Source organism: Hyperolius riggenbachi, chromosome 5, assembly GCF_040937935.1.
Source record: "Hyperolius riggenbachi isolate aHypRig1 chromosome 5, aHypRig1.pri, whole genome shotgun sequence".
Classification (NCBI taxonomy): domain Eukaryota; kingdom Metazoa; phylum Chordata; class Amphibia; order Anura; family Hyperoliidae; genus Hyperolius; species Hyperolius riggenbachi.
The window spans coordinates 242,870,216-242,893,247 of NC_090650.1; the positions used below are offsets into that span (position 1 = coordinate 242,870,216).

Below are 23,032 nucleotides of genomic sequence, written 5' to 3' on the forward strand. Positions count from 1 at the left end.
GTTCTTGCCCTATCACTTTTAGCATAGTGCTCAGGAAAGTACTTCTAACTGAGAGATCAGCTTCCTACATTTGCAGATCCGAGTCTTCCTACATTTGCAGATCACAGTCAAGGGAAAAAAGTAACTAGTGTGTACTGAAAAGATAACACAAGTAACACTGTGCTTGAGGTGAGTAGCTTTCATTTGAGTTCACAAAAAATGTGGTGCTTGTTGGGCAATTTTTATGGTTTGGCCTTAATTGCAATGAACTGTAATTTTTTTTTTTTTAAATGGATGCTGAGGACCATAAATCAAGTATAGTGCATGTCAAAATTCTAGCAAGAAGTTTTAAATCAGGATGATACCATTTATTGGCTAACTAAAAAGAATAGGAATAATCAAGCTTTCGGCTTTGCAGCCTTCGTCAGGCTTAACTCGAAGGCTGCAACGATTGCTTATTCTTATTCTTTTTTAGTTAGCCAATAAATGGTATCATCCTGATTTAAAACTTCTTGCTTTTACTGATGGCTAACATGGTACAATACTCTACTGCTACTACTGTAAAAATTCTAAGAATGCTATGCATGAGGTACACACAACACACTGTAATTCATTAGGCATGCCTTATTAGTCTCAGATAAGGTTAACCACAGATATGCAACTAAGGGCTAGTGCACCACCAAAGTCGCAATTGCAATCGCTAGTGCTTACCGATTGAGATTTTTTAAAGCCATTTTCAGAGCAATTTTTAAATGAATGAGCGTTTTTGCACATTCATTCAAGCTGAATCGCTCAAACAAATGCAGCGTGCTTGCACTTTAAAAAAAATCACAATGAAGCCGTGGGAACACCCTCAAAGGGTTACAGTATTGCAGCGCTTTTCAAAGCGCTGCCGATTTGAAAAGTGCCCAGAAGCACTCTTTATGTGCACCAGCCCTTTGAAAAAAGCAAGAAAATTCATTGATAAAATCCTGGGTTGACCCCAGAATGATTGCAAAAAATCCCTGCCTCTAATTGTCATTAATAATCAGGATTAGGTTTGCACATTTGCAAATACATATTAAGCCATGAAGGCGCAACAATCCTCCCTGCAGTGCAGAGTACAAAACATTCCAGATACCCACATGGCATGTCAGCAATTCCGTATTGTAAATATTGGAAACCAGCACTGCACAAGCCTGCTTCAGTATCGAAACAAAAAAAATCAACACAACATTGTTTTTTGTTTTTTTTATCTTCAGCAGTTCCAATTGTTAAGACAATCACCCTATAATGTTTCTTGGTATTTGTTTTGTGTATTAATCCTTGTGGTATACAAAGATCAACTGTAAGCACTGAATTTTTCTCATCAAAAGTAGATCTTTCCTTCAAGGAAAGATGTGTTGAAAATGCCTTACCTTGCCCACATATTGTGCGTCTGAACCTGTGTACTCTTCAAGTAGAAAAAATTGGTTCCACATCCATCCTCGTTTGGCACGATGCAGCACTTTTATACCATCTTCCAATAATGCTTGCTTTTTGTCATGTTTATTTTTTTGTGCGATATCCACGGGGGTTGTATGAATCATAAGTATAATGTTAGTGCACATGATCAAAGGAAAATGAAAATGGATCCTCATTATCTGTAGAATTTAAAAAACATCCAAATTTGGTGTCTTCTTCTCTTACACAGCAACTGCAAATACATAAACAGAAATAAACAATCAATCAATTTATAGTTTTAACATCTGAAGTACTAATTATCAGGCACATGTATAATTAAAAACAAACAATTCTTTATACTGTATCTATTTAGCTTCTAGCTAATCTTAATGGAGATACTGGTTACACAAAAAACATAACTAGAAGAAAAAATACCATGCAAAGTGGAATCTTGCAAAAGAAAGAAAACACAATATTCAGATCTAAAAAAGACTCTGTAACAAAACTATTTAAGCCTTATTTTTTCTATCCTATAAGTTCCTATACCTGTTCTAATGTGGTCTGTATTACTGCAGCCTTTTCTACTTGCACTGTCTCTGTAATAAGTCTAATCTTCTTTTCTTTGTCAAGCTTTGTCGACCCAGGGAGAAATGGGCTGCCTCTGTTGTAATGAATACAAGTTATGCACACCCCCTGCAGGCTCTGTGTGCTTTGTTTACTCCTCACTCTCTGATCTCAGTTTGATTACAGCTTGTGAAGTTTGTGAGGCTGGGGGGGGGGGGGGGGGCTGCCTGTCACATGCTGAGAAACTGTGAGAATCCCAGACTGGAGTGCAGATATTTCACAATGTAATAAGAACCTGTATTATTATTATTATTTAGTATTTATATGTCGCCGACATTTTTGGCAGCGCTGTACAGAGTATATTATCTTGTCACTTAACTGTCCCTCTGAGGGGCTCACAATCTAATCCCCACTATAGTCATATGTCTATGTATGTATTATAGTCTAGGGCCAATTTTGGTAGAAGCCAATTAACTTATCTGTATGTTTTTGGGATGTGGGGAGGAAACCGGAGTACCCGGAGGAAACCCAGGCAGACACAGGGAGAACATACAAGCTCCTTGCAGATGTTGACCTGACTGGGATTTGAACCGGGGGCCCAGCACTGCAAGGCAAGAGTGCTAACCACTACGCCACCGTGCTGCATGGTATATACACATATTCATACACACATATTAGTGTATGTGTGTGTGGTGTGTATATATATATATATATATATATATATATATATATATATATATATATATATATATATATATATATATATATATATATATATATATATATATATATATATATATATATATACAGATTCTCTTTAATCCTTTTGTAATGCATATTTCTGCATGTAAAATGCAATGTTGTGAACATTATTATTATTATTATTATTCAAACTGCCAGCATGTTTACTGTACTTTACAGCAATGGATGTGTATTACAAATATGAACCTAACACAGGAGAAACAAAAGTTTGCTTTCCTAAAACAGAAAGAATTTGCGATAATTCAGGTTGGAGTGAGCTCGAGATGTCTCCCAGGCACCACTGCTGAATATATGCAAATTAACCATTGTACCCTTAGAAGCTAAACACACCTCCAGAACCGCTGGAATGGAGGGAAGAGGTCCTTGTCCCATCCATCTTCAGGCTTACATTCTTAAGCAACATACAGATATTGCATCAGTGTCAGCTGAAATAATCTTTCATGATGACTTAATAATTTATTTATTATCAGTGGGGAGATTAGCTGCTTGGCAGAGAGATGAGCCCATTCTGTGCCAGGTAGACGGGAAGAGGGAAGGTGAGCAGGGCATGTATCACTGCAACCCACAGTGGACTTAACAGCTCAGCAAATTGTTGCATGAGAGGCAGCCAACTTCAAAAGAATACCAATAAACATGCTAGATTATCACCTAAAATTATCTTTTTTGTCATTTGGACAATAATTTAACATATGCATATAGTATAACTGAAATTTTACTAAAGAGGGAGGAGTTTTGTGTTTTTTTTTTTTACTATGTAATTTTTTTTTCTGACTTTTGATATCTTTTCTATATATTTTCCACTAGCAAATGTATATCCACATGGCATGTCACAAGTATGGGGTAGGTGTTTAATAGGCAAAATAGTTAAGTAAATTATAAACATTTTTTTTTAACAGTCACATCTTGAGAATTGCATGAATTACATAAATTCATCACCTTTAGGTATTCACAGCAGTATATGTACCACATTTATTAATCTAGAATGGGAATGCAATTATAGGGATATTTAAAGGGTTACTCCAGTTTAAAGACCTATAATGAAGGTTTTTCTTATTCTAGATCTGGTTGTTGAACGTTAATTACTAAGCTATTACTTTACTCTAATTACTAAGCTATTACGTTTTCTGATCTGTGCTTTAAGATGAGCCTTAACACATATATAACAATTCAAATAACAGCACTATACAAAACAATGTGGTAACTGTACACAACTGTATATTATGTTTCAAAACCAGTCTGCAGCTAATCTTAATTACTTAGGAAACCTTTTGGATGAAGCAGCAACAGTTTATGAGTTGGTGTAGATAGAAAGAAAGATGTATGAAATTCTCCTCCTTTTATGGCTTGGTGCAATTCCACTTGCTACATGCAAGTCTACTATTATCCCTGCATAGCATGGTGGCATAGTGGTTAGCTCTCTCGCCTTGCAGCACTGGGTCCCTGGTTCGAATCCCAGCCAGGGCACTATCTGCAAAGAGTTTGTATGTTCTCTCTGTGTCTGAGTGGGTTTCCTCCGGGCACTCCGGGTTTCCTCCCACATTCCAAAAACATACGGATAAGTTAATTGGCTCCCCCTAAAATTGGCCCTAGACTACAGTACTTACACTACATAATATAGACATATGGCAATGGTAGGGATTAGATTGTGAGCTCCTTTGAGGGACAGTTAGTGACAAGATATATATATATATACACTGTACAGTGCTGCGTAATATGTCGGCGCTATATAAATACTAAATAATAATAATAATAACACACACATTGCTGGCATTCAATTGTATAAGTAAGGCTCTAGATAATAATAAGGCACCATCCAGATATCCATACTGTCCTAGGTAAAAAAAATATCACTTATGTATTAATCATCTCTCCTCACAACTACAGCCTTTACTATTGCAGCTCAGAGCAGAGAAATGAAAGCCTAAGTCGGCTGTCTTACTTTATTTGTGCACGTAGTTCCTCACTTGTCTGAGCTATATATTTAGTGAGCAGAAAGTAGTTTTGTCCAATCAAAAGACCATTGGTTCTGACTGTTTTGGGCCTTGGCCAGATATTCAATTGTGAGGGTATTTGCGAGAGATTCCAGTGGGATAGGACTAGGTGCCTGGCTACACACAGTATATTAGTAACCCCCATTCTTAACTGAGGGGGAATCTGATCTAGGTCTATGATGAATATGACCTAATATCCTATTTGAACTACTTTAGAACCAGAAGTGCTGCCCCCTTTAGGGTCCAGAGCCTTTTTTTTTAATTCTCTACTTCCTGAGTGATTGGCTCACAGTGATCAGGGGGTGAGGAGCCAATGAAAACATCTCTTGGCAGATGTATGGAACACATCCTGTGCTGACAGGGATGTGCAATTGCGCCCCTTGTAGGGGATCTGTCAGCCTTAAAACTATGTTGCACCAGGCTTAGGCAGCCACAGTAGGCATACTACCAGAGGAGTTAAACATCCCCAAATCTAGATTCATTGTGTGAAATAAGTTTGTAATCATAAAAAGATGGTCAAACATGTTTTTCTTACAAGGCCAGGCTGGGTAATAGAATCATGCTAACTGTCTTTTTCATCAGTATTCCAGATGTATGTAGATCCACAGCCAAAGCACTTAAATTTAGCACTACTTTTGCAAAACCAGAGCTACATTTAAGTGCTTTTGCTGGGGATCACTGTACAGCAGCATTAGTTCGGTATAGATGTCTTTGGCAAATAAAATATTATTTACTGACAAAATTTAATAAAATTAGGGCCCCACACCCCCTCCAAGCCTCTCTAAACTGTTGTCACTCATGCAGGCTGGTGAAGTGGCAAACCAAGAAAAATCTCGGATAAACAGAAGTGACGAATGGTGAGAAAAGTCAGAGTCAACCCACAGACCAGCACCAAAGACCTACAACATCATCTTTCTCCAGATGAAGTCACTGTGCATCGTTCAACCATTCAACGCACTTTACACAAGGAGATGCTGTATGCGAGAGTGATGCAGAGGAAGCCTTTTCTCCACCCACAGTACAAACAGAGCCGCTTGAGGTATGCTAAAGAACATTTGTACAAGCCAGCTTCATTTTGGAATAAGGTGCTGTGGACTGATGAAACTGAAATTGAGTAATTTGGGCTTAACAAGGGGCGTTATGCATGGAGGAAAAATAACACAGCATTCCAAGAAAAACACCTGCAACCTACAGTAAAATATGGTGTTGGTTCCATCATGCTGTGGGGCTGTGGGGCTGTGTGGCCAGTGCAGGGACTGGGAATCTTGTCAATGTTGAGGGACACATGGATTCCACTCAGTATCAGCAGATTCTGGAGACCAATGTCCAGGAATCAATGACAAAGCTGAAGCTGTGCCGGGGCTGGATCTTTCAACAAGACAACAACCCTAAACACTGCTGAAAATCCACTAAGGTATTCATGCAGAGGAACAAGTACAATATTCTGGAATGGCCATCTCAATCCCCAGACCTGAATATAATTGAAAATCTGTGGTGTGAGTCACAAAGAAAGCTGCCACCAAACATGAAAGAACTAGAGATGTTTTGTAAAGAGGAATGGTCCAAAATACCTTCAACTACAATACAGACTCTCATTGTAACCTACAGGAAGCATTTAGAGGCTGTAATTTCTGCAAAAGGAGGCTCTACTAAATATTGATTTCATTTCTTTTTTGTGGTGTCCTCTATCAAGGAAAGTTAGCTTTATCGGGGCTCAAACTCACTAGCAGCCTTTTTTAAGTGCTAGTGATTTGAAAAGCTCTTGCTAATGCAACGCTATGGGTGATTTTTATAAAATCACATATCTCTAGTGCAAGCTGGGCAAACTTGGCCTGGGCCGCATTCTGTAGACTGCATTCCTAACATTCTATCTTTCCCCCTCCCTCCCTGCAGAGTCGTGAGTGGGCGATTAGTGAGAGTTAAAACTCACCTACTCACCGCTTCCTGCGCCGAGTGTCCATGGTAACAGTTGTCACATGACACGCCAGTGTATCAAATGCTGGCAGCCAGCATGTAACACGCTGGCATGTCCCGATGGCATGTCATGTGACGCCCCGTTGCCAAAGAGACGTAATGCAGGAAGCTGAGTAATGCAGGAAGCGGTGAGTAGCCAAGTTTTAACCCCCGCTAATCCCCAGCTCACGTCTCCGCAGGGAGGGAGGGGAGAAAGAGAGGAATCCGGCCATCTATTGGCGGGACAGGTGTACAGCTCATCGCTGCTCTAGTGGAATCACACCCGAAGCATTACATTAGCGATAGTTTTTTCAAACAACAAGTGGTTAGTAACGGCTTAATAATGTACTGCTAGTGAGTTCCAGGCCTCACTGTGTTTTGAGGTATTTAATTTATACCTGCTTTAAGTCTGATCAGTACAACTCTGTAGTCAAATTATATCATCAGAGATTTTGAAAGAACATACTTTTTTTTCCCCAAGGACACCATTTATTTGGCACTTTGTGATGTTATTCTGTAAGATATAAATTTGTGCTATTTTTTTCTGATCATTTGCGGGCTCCTTTATGAGCTTTATAATGGATTTATTCTTTGGGAATTATTAAATATGCATCATTTATTGATGAATTACAAACATTACTTAACTTCCTCCTTTTGTATTCCTGAATTGATTTCCAATCTCAAATACGTTTAAGGTGTGGCGGGAAAACCTTTTTACAGGACACAAATATCAATATGAATATATGAGTACGCAGTGGAAAATAACTTGTACCTCTGCATTAACCCAATGATAAAATTGCATTACCTAAGCAGTTTAATAATTACAACAGATACACTACAGCCAGCACATATGGTTTCAAAGGACGATCTTTAATTTGAAATCAAGATATGTAAGTGTTCTTGTGCCATTTTCTACATTACGACTTTACATTTGTCAGCACTAATAGTTGTAATAATACTTATATCTAATAAAAATAAATCTGCAGCTTTAGAAGCTTATGCAACCCATTGCACGGCTAGATTAATATACTGGTCCATTAAATCCTATAAAGTAGGATCATTCTGCTGACAAAACTGCATGGTCATTTACTGTGCTTCATAATTCACACTGACTGTTGATTTTGCTTATATGTTATACTTAAGGAAGCTAATAAATTTACTAAGAAGTTCAAAAAGTTAATGCAGGAAAAGAAAATGTTATTTTATTTCACCAAATTTCTGAAAGCAAGGTTTCAGTAACATCAATCATATACAGCAGGCATTGTTTTACTTTGGAATATTGGCATGGTGTATATTTAAAAAAAAAAATTCTTTAACTTCTTATTAGTTTATACAGACAGAACATGACAAATTTATGAATTATAACCACATTTATTTATTAAAAGAGATTTCAGTAGCTAGGTAAAATACTGGAAATACCCAAGCCCAATACACAACAAGAAACTGCAAACCATTTTAAAAATAAACACTGCAAGTATCTTATTTATAGCATTAACTCTTTGGTCATATGGCCCCTTTGCTGCTCGCCTGAAGATTCCAAGACTGACACTCAAAAGTTGGCAATCTCTCCCTTTAGAATTGTTCACTCCCAATTTTTATTTATGTAGTGCTGACTTCTCCTGCAGTGATTTACACAGTATATGGTCTTTTCACTAGCTGTCTCTCAGAGGAGCTCACAAACTAATACATTTCATAGTTATTTGTCCTTCTGAAATAGCAAGGCTATTTGAAGGGAGACAGTTAACTACCTCCCAACTGCATAACACCGATGGGTGCTAGGAGCGTGGCAGGCACAGGACTGCCTAACACTGATTGGCGTCATGGCAGTCCTCACGAGATTAGCAGGGAAAAAGTGCTTGTGCAAGTGCACGTTCCCTGCAGCCCCGAATAGCCTGCCAGTCGCGATCGGAGCTAGCAGGCTGAAACCAACAACAAAAAAGCCAATTATTTATGTGTACATCACTGCAATTCATGTAATAATGCCACCTATTAAAAGGGGCATCCCTTCCAAATCAATACAAATCTTTTTTTTTTCTGTTAGTGCTAAATGTATAAAAAGGGTACCACGTAAATATAAAACAACTATATCAACTTGTTATGTTTACTTTTCATTTCCATACCTACTTTTTGATTACAATAACCCATTAATTAACAAATAATAATTTCCAAAACTGTATAATCATTTTTAAAACTGTTCCCTATGCTTTCTCAGAAAAAAATTGTTTACATTTCAACATTTTGCAGCTTCCACAATTGTCACACACAGTATGTTACAAAGTATTGTTTTTCAAAAAAACCACTTAAACTTATATAAAAAGAAAAGTTTGTTTTTTTGTTTTAACTCCTCAATTATCTTACTAGGCAATTAGTTAGGATCCTTTGGGAGAGTTTAGGTTAGGCACCAACAGGGGAGTTAAGGTTAGGCACCACAAGGGAGGATTCGGTGTGAAAATAGAAAGGGGTTAGGTCATAGTAAAATGTTGGTAAATATAACAAATGTTTTACTATATGAATGAAGTGGTACAATATCAGCAAATGAATCAATATTTTATCACTTTCAGCTCTTCAAGCATCACAAAGCTGCTTCCAAATGCCAAATGTGGTAAAATTTGGCTTTTAGAAGAAGCTTTGTAAATGCAGAAGAGCTGGACTCAAATTATGGCCCAGGCCAAAAACTTACAAAAGGCAATATCAAAGCAGTGAAAAATAACATTGAAGACAGACATGAAACACAGTTTGTAGTATTAAAGGACTACTGTGGGGTAGAAAAAGACCCAGGGCTTCTAATGGTCCCCCGCAGACGTCCTTTGGCTGCGCAGTCACTCATCGATGCTCCGGTCCCTGCCTCCTTTTCACTTCCGGAATTTCTGACTTTAAAGTCAGAAAACCACTGTGCCTGTGCAGCTGTGTCCTTGCTCCTGCTGACGTCACCAGCATCGTACTGTGCAGGCACAGATCCTACTGGGCCTGCTCAATACACTCCTGGTGACGCCACCGGGAGCAAGGTCGAGGCCGCGTAGGCACAATGGTTTTCCGACTTTAAAGCCAGAAATTCCAAAAGTGAACCGGAGACGGGGACCGGAGCATCGTTGAGTGGATGCGTGGGCACAGGACATCTGCGGGGGACCATAAGAAGCCCCGGGTAAGTTCAACTCTTTTTCCCCATCCCCTTACAGTACTCTTTTAAGGTGTACTGGTGGTGACAGGATTAGGAGTTCTAAGTAGCCTTGAAATGATAAAACCTCACCCTAAGGCCTAAGCTGTGAAAAGGATTGTTTTGTGTTGTCTATGTCTATGTCAAGCAGTTGAATTTGTTCTTACATGTGTACATGTGTACATAATCACTGTACAAATAACATTTTGCAGCATGTCAGGCTTTTCAGAGGAATAGGCAGCCATTCCTAAAAGCAGAGGCAAATGCAAGACACAGTCCTCCTTTGCTCATGAGTCTCCTTCGGTGATTGAAAGCATAATTTAGAAAATCTACACACCACATATAAGAGAACAGATAACCAGCAAGACCTTATTATTACCCATTATAAATAACAGTACCTGCATTTAAAGAAAACCTGTAATTTCCCAGGGAAATCTTGGGAGACTTGCAATAGTAAAGGGAATCCTCTGGATGTTGCAGCGACTTCATACTAGGGATAATCACATATATGCAAATTGTGCAAATTTATGCAAGTTTATATATATATATATATATATATATATATATATATATATATATATATATATATATACAGCTTGACAACAGACCAAGAGTGGTCAGTTTTCAAACTGCATATATTTGCATACACATTTGCATAATTTTGGAAAAATTTGCATCTCATTCATCATCCCTACTTCCCACATTCTCCTCAACTCCACTGGCCAGGACCCTCTTTTAGTTTGCAGCTGTACTCCCCTTTGTGTACAGCGCGTGTGCCAGTAAGGCCGTACTGTGCATGAATAAGCAGCTCCGGCTTACTGCGCAGGCATGGCTGTGTTCATGCTTGTGCAGTATGGCCACATTCATATATAGCTGTACTCCCCTTTGTGTACAGCGCATGTGCCAGTAAGGCCGTACTGTGCATGAATAAGCAGCTCCGGCTTACTGCGCAGGCATGGCTGTGTTCATGCTTGTGCAGTACAGCCACATTCATATATAGCTCTACTCCCCTTTGTGTACAGCGCATGTGCCAGTAAGGCCGTACTGTGCATGAATAAGCAGCTCCGGCTTACTGCGCAGGCATGGCTGTGTTCATGCTTGTGCAGTACAGCCACATTCATATATAGCTCTACTCCCCTTTGTGTACAGCGCATGTGCCAGTATGGCCATACTGTGCATGAATAAGCAGCTCCGGCTTACTGCGCAGGCATGGCTGTGTTCATGCTTGTGCAGTATGGCCACATTCATATATAGCTCTACTCCCCTTTGTGTACAGCGCATGTGCCAGTAAGGCCGTACTGTGCATGAATAAGCAGCTCCGGCTTACTGCGCAGGCATGGCTGTGTTCATGCTTGTGCAGTACAGCCACATTCATATATAGCTCTACTCCCCTTTGTGTACAGCGCATGTGCCAGTATGGCCGTACTGTGCATGAATAAGCAGCTCCGGCTTACTGCGCAGGCATGGCTGTGTTCATGCTTGTGCAGTATGGCCACATTCATATATAGCTCTACTCCCCTTTGTGTACAGCGCATGTGCCAGTAAGGCCGTACTGTGCATGAATAAGCAGCTCCGGCTTACTGCGCAGGCATGGCTGTGTTCATGCTTGTGCAGTACAGCCACATTCATATATAGAGGAGAGTGGGGGCTACAAGAACATACTGTATATGACAAGCTCTTGTTGGATATAATCAGCGGGTCTCTGTGTGGCATGTGATGATGATTACCAGATTCTTTACATTGCATCTGCATTCATGTGGCATGGCAAGTCAGAAAAGTAAATACGTTACCAAATAGAAAATATCTCCACTTACAGTGATTACAACCTTTTACAATATTGATGTGGTCTGAATCTGCTAGAACTAGACATTTTTAATTTGGTAAAAAAATTGAATGCATAATATATGAATTTCAAATTACATATAGGTGAATGAAGGACCACATTTGATGGCCAGCTAAGTATTGCCACTACAATGGAATGAGAAGTACCCACAGATGTGTGTGAATGTGTGCTACTTAAAAAAACAAAAAAAACAAAACACTAACCCCTAAAATATTCATTTACCAGATATCAGAAAAGTGCACACGAACAATCACATGACAATTGCACTGAAATTATTGGAAAATACATGGAGCAAAATAGAAAAACATTCTGATCACATTGCAGTGTATTTGTGATTATGATTTGAATTTCAGTGGAAAAGGCCCTTCAGCTCATTTGAAAGAGATGAACCTGTTCCGTACATAGTTAAGGACTATTTATAGAGCTGATGTGTGTTTTATGATAACTTTCCACTATTTAAAACTGTATGCAGAGTACCACAGATAAAGTCTGCCTTTGATTATACTGCTGTAAATTTTCTGCTATTACATACACTATGCTGAAGTGACACTAGCTTAAAAATGGGGAGTGGAAAAACTACTCCTAATCATCATGGACATTTTGCTTAGTGTTGGTTTGAGCAGATCGCAGTGTAATGCTTACTCAATGTGCTTTAAAAGAACATTGCTTGGATAGACATTTTATTGTTGCTGTAAATAAATGCTGCATGAGAATAATATTGCTTCAGTTCTAGTTGGCTTACACATGACTTTCCAGTGTGGAATATAATATTGTCACTCCCTCAAACTCATAAACTTAAAAACAGTTTACTTCACTTTTATTTTTATTCAAGGTGAACAACTTTCAGATGTAAATTTCTATATTTTACTAAAGTATATTTTCATCACTTTGGTTAATTTTTCTGCTACTTACATCCCAATCACTTTGCTTTATTTCTCAGCAGGCAGACTAGCTCATTATTAAGCAAATATACACAGCAGCGCATCACAGTTCAGTTTTGCCGGAGGATATGAAAGATGGATTAGTTACAGAAAAAAGCTCAGACTGCAATATGGGAGGTCTTGCAAGATTAGAGGATTAAGGTCCATTCGATTTTATATCTTAAATACTATCAATTTGATGTATTACAGCATTAAAAGTGGAAGATGTTCACAGCATACATACCCCAGATCCAAGGAGAACTCTGCTATAAATAGGGTTGGAGGGTTGATTAGCAGAAATATTAGCAGTTGGGTGTCTTTTGTGTTCCTGCCTTAGTGGAATAGAGTGGTAGTCTTGGTCTCTATAGCCCACTGACTGTGCCTGATTAACAGCTGTGAGAGGTAGCTTGACTCCGCCTCATCCCAGGGTTAGAGAGGTATTCTCTGTTAGACACCCCTGGAGTACGGATATAAGGATTAGGTTCTTAAGGCTTCTCCCTGGGTTCTTCCACCATTATTCTCTGTACTCCCTCTTTTAATGCCTCATCCTCTAGGCAAGCAAGCTCTTTGCACAATAATAGTAAAGTAAAGTATAGTAAAGTAAAAAAAAAAATCCTTCTTGTTTAATTCATAAAGCCACTGATTTGTAAGAATGCAGAAAGTTGACGTTTAGGCTTGTGTCTTTGTTTGTAAAGTAATAAATGGATTATTATATGGTTGTTTACTCTGATCAATGTACAATCTCCATTAAACATACTAAAAAAAAGTTTGAGATATGTGGCAAACTTCTGGGGTTTAAAAAAGTAAAATTGTTTTGGTGGTGGTGGTTGGGGGGTGGGCGTTGGGGTTAAGAGGAGATAATTTGAACATGACACTGCTCCTCAAACAAAGCACTTCTTCTAAGTCCTCCTAATTTCTCTATAAAACAACAGAAGTTTGCCTTCCTAATACAGGAGCTATTTACAATTATTCAGGTAGGAGTGAGCTCTGAAATGTCTCCCAGCGCATCACTGCTGAATATGCAAATCATCTCTTTGATGTCCCTGAAAGCTAAACACACCTCCAGAACTGCATGACACCATTGAATGCAATGATGTGTAAGCTTGTTAATATTACGAACCACACTAATCCAACATGCAACATTTCTCTATAAAGTCACTAAAATATAAAGAAGCCCTGACTTCTTTGATACCTTTCAATATCTGTAAAGTATTCCATGCAGAAGTTAAAGAACTTACAAGCTACTCCATTCTTCACAAAGAAAACTTGATAAGACACTATTTTTTTCAGAACTCAGAGAGATTTGGCATTACTAAAAGCATTTCCATTTGGACAACCACATTTTCAGATCATGTATCAGACGTAAAGCTGCTCACAAAGGCTAACTTCAAACTAAGATTCTGTATATTAACTTATTGTGAATACAGGTAATTGAAATCTAAGCCATGCTTCGAGCCTCTTATTTCGGGCCAGGTCGTAGAGGGCACTCCTGTCTCTCTACCTCCCCCAAACTTTGTAAGCAAAACAATAATATAAAAAATGTCCTTTTCCCGTGTACTGTATGTCTACAATGGTGGGCAAACTAGAGATAATAGTGTCTGGACTAAATGATAGTTGGATTTTAAAAAAGGTACCGCACAGCAAAAGTTTTGTTAGGTTACAGCTAGCTCTGCTTCTGCTTAACATTATCTTTAAACTCTGATATCTCCACCTCACAAACCAACATTGGTCTTGATACCACAACTACCATCACACAGACAAAACTTTCACTTCAAGCCCTTATCTCTCTATCTCATAAACTAACATTGCTCTTAATACCACAACTAATGCACACAAACACATCTTCGAGAGAAACTCCGACCAAGAATTGAACTTTATCCCAATCAGTAGCTGATACCCCCTTTTACATGAGAAATCTATTCCTTTTCACAAACAGACCATCAGGGGGCTCTGTATGACTGATATTGTGGTGAAACCCCTCCAACAAGAAACTCTGAGGACCGTGGTACTCTTGGCAGTTTCCTGTCTGTGAACCTTGTTGCATTGTGGGAAATAGCTGTTTACAGCTGTTTCCAACTGCCACAAAAGCATGCAGCAGCTACATCACCTGCCAACAGTAAAAATGTCACCATGTAATAAATGTCAGAATGTAAATCAGGGATTTTAAAGATTTTACAATGGGCAAACACTGACTAAATCATTTATACATAATTATTGTAAAAATTAAGCACTTTTTTATTACATTATTTTCACCGGAGTTCCTTTTTAAGGTATGTACACACCTATGATGTATGTTACCCTTTGGGGATCAGCACCTGATCTTTTTGGGAAACATTGCTGGGCCAGCCAGTACATATGGATTTCACCTAGGTAGCGGATGATGCATACTGTTATAATGCGGGGTGGGGGGTAGGGACGAAGGAGCGGCAAGTGTGTGACCTCATGCGTCAGGTAGGGGAGCGGCATCTTCAAAGTAGTAGTTGGCCTTCCATCGTGTGAGTATATCCAACGGGTGGGGGTGGATCACTCACGGGTTGGGGGCTGCCATACATATGCTTGTTTATCAGCTTAGGCGGTCATTATCAGCCGCCTCAGCTGACTTAAGTCAAGCTTGTGTATGAGCTTTAACACTCCAAACCTTTATTTCTTCAAATGAAAAACTAGCCTTTCTCTTACACCCCAGTTACCACACATAAAGAGCTGAATGAGTGCTGTGCATGAAGGAAACTGGCTAATTACTGATCAGGTAGCTGGCTAATTGCTGGTTCCTGAGGCTGACTCATGTGGTTAGCTAAGTCAGATGGAATGTGTGGTAATATGGATGGCTGACACTGGTAAACTAATCTAAATTGTTTTAATAGTAGTTCTTACTAAACACATTACCAATCAATTCAACACCACCACAAGCAAGTGATTTATAAATAAAAAGACACACAAAGAGAAAAACTCTTCATATATGATCTCCAATAGGCAACAGCTATTTCTAGCAACAAGAAGGAACAAAGCTTCTTATCCTCACAGCTTGTCCTCCAGCAGTCTACTATTTCAGTCTATCTCGGAGTTTTCTGCTTTCAGACTTTGGCCATACCAGGTCTGTGAGGCATGTTTTGAGACATTGTGCTACCCAGCAAGAAATATATTAGTGACAGACAATCGAGCCATGATAATTAGAAGCACAACCTTCTAATTTCACATAACAGTAGCATTATAAAATAAACTAAGCTATATTCATTATTCACATTAAAAAACAAAACTCCCATCACATTAATCATTCATCAACATTATTACATGGCTATTAATGAAAAAAGTTGGGGGGACATTGGGATCATGTGAAATTGTAACAAATATTGTAAAAAAAAAAGATCTACTCGGTGTCAGCATCAAATAATTATGGTGGCATTTAGTATATCTTTATTCATCCCACTATTTGTTATACATTAAATATTCACCACATTATTTTATTACTGTATATGGAATCCTTGTTGATCTCTCAGAAAGGTTACTCTTAAGATAAGTGTACAAGTACAATAACTTTCATCTGTTGGATTTGGGACTTGAACACTAGGGAGATAAACATATATACAGTGGCTTCGGCCCCCTTGAAGTTTTCCACATTTTGTCACATTACTGCCACAAACATGAATCCATTTTATTGGAATTCCACTTAAAAGACCAATACAAAGTGGTGTACACGTGAGAAGTGGAACAAAAATCATACATGATTCCAAACATTTTTTACCAATAACTAACTGCAAAGTGGGGTGTGCGTAATTATTCAGCCCCCTGAGTCAATACTTTGTAGAACCACCTTTTGCTGCAATTACAGCTACCAGTCTTTTAGGGTATGTCTCTACCAGCTTTCCACAGCTAGAGACTGAAATCCTTTCCCATTCTTCTTTGCAAAACAGCTCCAGCTCAGTCAGATTAGATGGATAGCTTTTGTGAACAGCAGTTTTCAGATCTTGCCACAGATTCTCGATTGGATTTAGATCTGGACTTTGACTGGGCCATTCTAACACATGGATATGTTTTGTTTTAGACCATTCCATTTCTGCCCTAGCTTTATGCTTAGGGTCGTTGTCCTGCTGGAAGGTGAACCTCCGCCCCAGTCTCAAGTCTTTTGCAGACTCCAAGAGATTTTATTCCAAGATTGCGCTGTATTTGGCTCCATCCATCTTCCCATAAACTCTGACCAGCTTCCCTGTCCCTGCTGAAGAGAAACACCCCCAGAGCATGATGCTGCCACCACCATATTTGACAATGGGGATGGTGTGTTCAGAGTGATGTGCAGTGCTAGTTTTCTGCCACACATAGCGTTTTGCATTTTGGCCAAAAAGTTGCATTTTGGTCTCATCTGACCAGAGCACCTTCTTCCACATGTTTGCTGTGTCCCCCACATAGCTTGAGGCAAATTGCAAACGGGACTTCTTATGCTTCCCTGTTAACAATGGCTTTCTTATTGCCACTCTTCCATAAAGGCCAACTTTGTGCAGTGCACGACTAATAGTTGTCTTATGGACAGATTCCCACACCTGAGCTGTAGATCTCTGCAGCTCGTCCAGAGTCACCATGGGCCTCTTGACTGCATTTCTGATCAGCACTCTCCTTGTTCGGCCTGTGAGTTTAGGTGGACGGCCTTGTTTTGGTAGGTTTACAGTTGTGCCATACTTCTTCCATTTTTAAATGATCGCTTGAACAGTGCTCTGTAGGATGTTCAAGGCTTTGGATATCTTTTTGTAGCCTAAGGCTGCTTCAAATTTCTCAGTAACTTTATCCCTGACCTGTCTGGTGTCCTTTGGACTTCATGGTGTTGTTGCTCCCAATTTTCTCTTAGACAACCTCTGAGGCCGTCACAGAGCAGCTGTATTTGTACTGACATTAGTTTACACACAGGTGCATTCTATTTAGTCATTACCACTCATCAGGCAATGTCTATGGGCAACTGACTGCACTCAGACCAAAGGGGGCTGAATAATTATGCACACCCCACTTTGCAGTTATTGATTTGTAAAAAATGTTTAGAATCCTGTATGATTTTCGTTCCACTTTTCACATGTACACCACTTTGCATTGGTCTTTCATGTGAAATTCCAATAAAATGGATTCATGTTTGTGGCAGTAATATGACAAAATGTGGAAAAGTTCAAGGGGGCCGAATACTTTTGCAAGCCACTGTAGATGAGTTGCGTAGCTACAGCTGAGTGACAATTAACATTAATATGGTGTGGGGAGGAGGAACGACGGCACAGTGCATGGTGAATCGCCTTCTTGTGGGTGAAGTAAAGAGATGAACGATGCTCTTGACCATTGTGATTGCTTAAAGATCTGGCATGCCGCTTCTTTGACACATCTGTAGACATGTATGTTTCTCAGCCAAGATAAGCCCTGAATGACTGCTTTGTCCAAGTTTAGTCAAGTGTGTGTACAAGACTAACTATGGCACTATGTAACATTTATAGGAATTTAAATGGGAAGCCTCATAAATGGTCTGAATATTCATAATTTACCACACACCTTAAATAAGGTTAAAACATTTATCTTAGATGTTTAAAGCACACTGACATTAAAATAGATTGATATCCTCACTAGCTACAAACACATGTAATATCCTATTTAATATTGGTTACACTTGTATTGAAAATAAAAAAAAAAAAACCCACCAAACTAGGTTTAGTAGGCGATCCTGATTCCTGATATTTGCGTATCCCTGGGATCTTAATCCCTCATGTGAGGGTTTACTTGATGTCCATGAGCTAGATATGCTATGAGATTTATATCAACTTTAGCATTACTTATATTTGACAGTTGTTCAATTCCTCCTACTGAAGAAGTGAACTGAACTCTGATTCACAAAATGCACCACATGCACGTATGTGAACCATACATGTTTTGACGTGTTTTAAAGACAAGGTGTCTGTGGTCAGATGGACCTTAGTCTCACCACTATGTTCCAGAGATTAGGTGACCTGTTGCTGCACATGCCTATAAAGGTCAGGGATGGCCAATATCTTCTTCCTAGTACCTTCCTCTGTAGGGCTGCAATGCCTACAGATTTTTTAAGTCTCTCATAATCTACCAGTTGGTAAGGTAAAAGCTGGCAGGATAGCAGTTCTGACAAACCAGCTGTCAGACGTTGGGGTAGGGAGTTACTTGACATCCGCATTTTTTTTCATCTATTACATCTGAGTGATGGAATTTTGGCTCTCTTGGCAATGACCGTGAAGTGGGCAGGCTGGATGGCAGAGTGAAGGACTACTGGAAATTAAAGAGAGGAGGGGAGGAGGCAAAAGGTGAAACACAGGGGGGCTGGCTTGCGATTTTACAACTTCTTTCTTTAAGGGCTTCCTGCCACAGGGCTTTCTAATGGGACTTCAGGTACCTTCTTATCAAAGTTGTTCCTACCTGGGTGCTGGTCTTCCCACAAACAATTCACTGTTCACACAGGATGCAGATGACTTTTGAACTGGCAGCAGCAAGCACACATTTCCATACTAATAAGCCTTGTTGAGCTCATTGAGTACCACTAGAAGTGACCGGGGGTGGTGTCTGGCTGATTACCAATCTAGCAAAACATAATGGTCTACGCACAACTTATTTAGTGATCCAAAACCTGAAAAATGTATTGCACATACAAAAATCTCTATATTAAACTGTAAAAGAGCCTACAGCAATTCAAATTTTAAAATACTTTTCTGCGCAGAAAACTGAACTATAAAAACCACATAGGGGCCACCAGACCACCACATTGTCGATGGCTTAACTTGCTTACAGACTCAGTACGCCCCTGCAGTCAAGCATCCACCTATAAGTCCTATGATCACTCATATATGCTGGAACAATCACATAGCAGCTGCCTCCCTTCTAACAGAGATGGAGTCCATATATATTTGGCATATATACAGTTGTCAGATGTGCATTCCTCCGCATAATACATGCATGCTTAGAAGGACATTTACAGCAAGGCGTTATATAGCTCAGCAGGTTAGGCGGCAGTAGCAGTTAAAGCAGTTAAGGTATTAGTGGTATACTTGCGTCCCTCCATGTTATATTGATATTCCACACTTGGGCGCTCCACCAGACATCGCATTAACACTGGGATAGCAATCCATCTATGTGTATCTCAAGCTGACACGCCGCAGCGTGCAGCTGTAGTTTGATTACGCCATTCACCGCATGGAGGCGTGGATGGCCGGGCGGGTCAAGTGTTAACTCACACAAGACTTGGTAGCCCCTACTGCCTGTGTTTTTCATGTCATCTGATGCTTCATCAGGGCCTGTCTGGATGAACACAGGTGGTATCACACCCTGCCTCCTTTCCCCTGTGACCTCTCCCTGCTTCCTACCCTTTTCTTCCCTCTTTGAGGCCATCTCTCTCTCTGAACTCTCTTACTGTTGTTCCTCTCTTGGGGCACCCAAGTGACATTCATCACCACATCATCATCACCCCCATCGCTTACACTTTCCAGCTCACCCTAGGTTAGATTACACCCTGTGGTGACCTCAGCATGGTCTTCTGCATGTCAGACTTCCTCCTCTCCTCCTTCTTCAGATGGCAAGAATGCTTGAGCATCACTTTGGTCCATCAATGCCAGGGGAAATACTCTTTGGTCCATCAATGCCTAGAGAAATAGCTCCTCTGAGCAATCCAATTCAATTTGAGGGGCTGCTGTGGTGGTGGAGGTGGTGTTGCAGTTGACTACAGCAGAGGAGGATGAGGAGGGTGTGGCAACATTGGCAGCTGAAGAGGTAGAAAAGGTGGAACATCGAGTGAGCCAGTCAAACACCTCTTCTGTATTCTGTGAAGTAATAGCTTTCTTCTGCATACTATCACATATGCCACAACCACGGGACGACGCACCACCACAAACCCTAGCACCTCTTTGCGATACTCTGCCTCTGCCTGTCATTTTTTTCTTATAATGAATGACACCAGCACAGGGGCACTTTCCAAATCGAATAATTAAATCATTTTTTTGACACTGATATCACTGCTTGAACACAGTACGGCCAGTAACAGGGGTTTCAATGCGATACTATGTGGACGTAACTGTGTGGTCATCCTGTCCCACCTGATTTCAGGGTGAAGGGTCAAAAGATGGCACTATGGGAAAGTATAGGGCTGGTGTGAACGGCCCATGTAGTTTGCGCTGCTCAGGAATGTGCAAGTAGCCACCGTTCGATGGCAACCCTTCTCCCGGCGAATGGTTCTGCCAATACTAGTAAAGACACTTTGAGAAGCACTATGCTTTAGTATGTACAATGTGTCAAAATTGTTGCTAACAAACAAATAGCGTGTACTTAAATCCATTTTGTAGGTGCCCATGGCGCCTTAATCTCATGGACTATTTGGCTTGGCATATCTAATGCTGGGCATACACGGCTCATTTGTGTGCCGGTATTGAGCTGCTGGCTCAATACTGGCGCATCCCCGCTCGTCCCCGTGGGCGCCCAAATTGATTCGCGCTCGGCCCCGCGGGTGCTTCCTTATCTGATGCTCGTTTCTTAAATTGTCTGCCCCCGCGGGGATCGAGCACGGTATCGATCCGGCGCAGTGATTGGACACGTCAGAAATTATCAATCGAGCAAACAGCGGCTTGATTGATAAGAAACATCTCACCGTGTATGCCCAGCATAAGAGTGCAGAGTTCAACATCAATGACCTTTGCAATTTCTGGGTTATACCAGCTGGTTATCCCCAGATGTTTTAAAAACATTTTCAGTGTTTTCAACACCTCCCTGCAAACTGTAAATCTTTGTGTGAAGAGCCACTTCAGATGGCCAGGATTCCGTTTGGTAAACTGTCATATGCTATCATGGCTTTTGTTTAGTACAGTAAATGTACATGTGACTTATTTTATAATCCATAAGCAAAAGTGCAAAACAATTTACATACACAGTAATACTATAGACAAAGTATTCATGATACAATTCGTGAAATCTCTGTTTTACCCCACACACATCCCCAAGACTTTTTCAGGAGCTTACGCAATAAAAAAGCGCTAGTGCTATGTAACCCTATAGCAGTGTTCTCACTGCAGCTATTGGCACCAATCGTGGGTGACCGCACTCGTTCTGAAATTGCGGAAGTGTCCAGTGATTTTTACTGTGCTAATTGCAGTAAAATCACTCACACACAATGGAAGCGCTAACCACTCCCATTTTGCCTTTTTAGATGTGAATGGGGACTAATTGCTAAAATATGTTATGTCACTACTGGCTACAGTGGGCATAAACAATGGACTTCCATCTAAAACATTTCCTAGTAGAGGCTAGGAAATGTACTAACTAAAATTAAGAAAAACAAAAGTTTGCCTTCTTAAAACTTAGAACAAAAATATGCAATAATTCAGGTTGGAGTAAGCATATGATGTCTGCTATGATGCTTCAGTGCTGAATATGCACATTATTGAATTATGGCATATTCAGCAGTGATGCATTGTGGGAGACATCATATGCTCACTCGAACCTGAATTCTTGCAAATTACTTCTGTTTTAAGAAGGCAAACTTTTGTTTTGCTTAATATTTTAGTAAGAGGGCAGTTTGGTCCTTTGTAGCCCCTTACATGCTCCAATGAGTTCTGGTTCACCATGAGCTTGCTGGGTAGTCTGTACCTGAAGAAAAAATAAGTTTCACATTTTTGCACAGATGGTAATATTTTGCTAAATGCATTTAGGTCATGGTGAATACAAAAAAAAAAAAAAAAAAAAACACAATGGGCTTAATTCACGAAAGCGTGATAACTCAGTTATCACACCTAAAAGCTTTGCATCTGCAAACTAGGGTGCTAAGTAGTTTGCACATGCAAACTACTTAGCAGCATAGTTAGCACATGCAAACTACTTAGCACCGTAGTTAGCACATGCAAACTACTTAGCACCCTAGTTAGCACGTGCAAAGCATGTTAGCACATGCAAAGTTGGTTTTCACTGCTGTGCTAACACTTAGCACCCTTTAGTGAATGGAGCCCCATGTGTATTTTGGTGAAAATTCTCAAAAAGTGAAAATGCAAACTTTGATGTGAACAGTACTTTGGCAAAAACTTGAACTTATCCTTAACACTAAAATAGTACACTATGTTCAACACCACAGAATTTCAGAACTTTCTAGAGTGAAAATCTGTAATACAGGTGGGACAGTGTTTAACTAAGCATGATTTAATGTGAGAGATTGGGGATTCTGGTGAGCCTCTCACTTTCGGAGTTACAGCTTCCTCACTGAACATATAAACACATTTGTTGGAGGTGGGATGTTAACAAGGGCTTTATTTGTTTATTGTTGAATTTAATTAACCCCCTTGGCATTATGATTATTTCCAGATTTTAGGGTCTAAAAGCAGTGTGCCAGGGAGATCTGCAGCAGTTCCATCAATCACTCACCTCCCTGGCTCCATCCATCCTCTGGGTGGCGCTGCAACACTAAAGTGAGATTGCTGACTGTCTTCAT

The 23,032-nt window shown here is 39.9% G+C and overlaps 1 protein-coding gene across 1 annotated transcript in view; it reads right to left on the reverse strand.

Annotated features, from left to right (window-relative positions):
* The window catches only part of LOC137518634 (cadherin-9-like), a 232,326-nt gene that overhangs the window by 197,449 nt on the left and 11,845 nt on the right, over positions 1-23,032 (reverse strand). The window contains exon 2 of the mRNA XM_068236736.1: positions 1,377-1,654. Coding sequence (XP_068092837.1) covers positions 1,377-1,598 — 222 coding nt within the window. The 5' untranslated portion in view covers positions 1,599-1,654. The remainder of the gene's footprint in view (positions 1-1,376; positions 1,655-23,032) is intronic.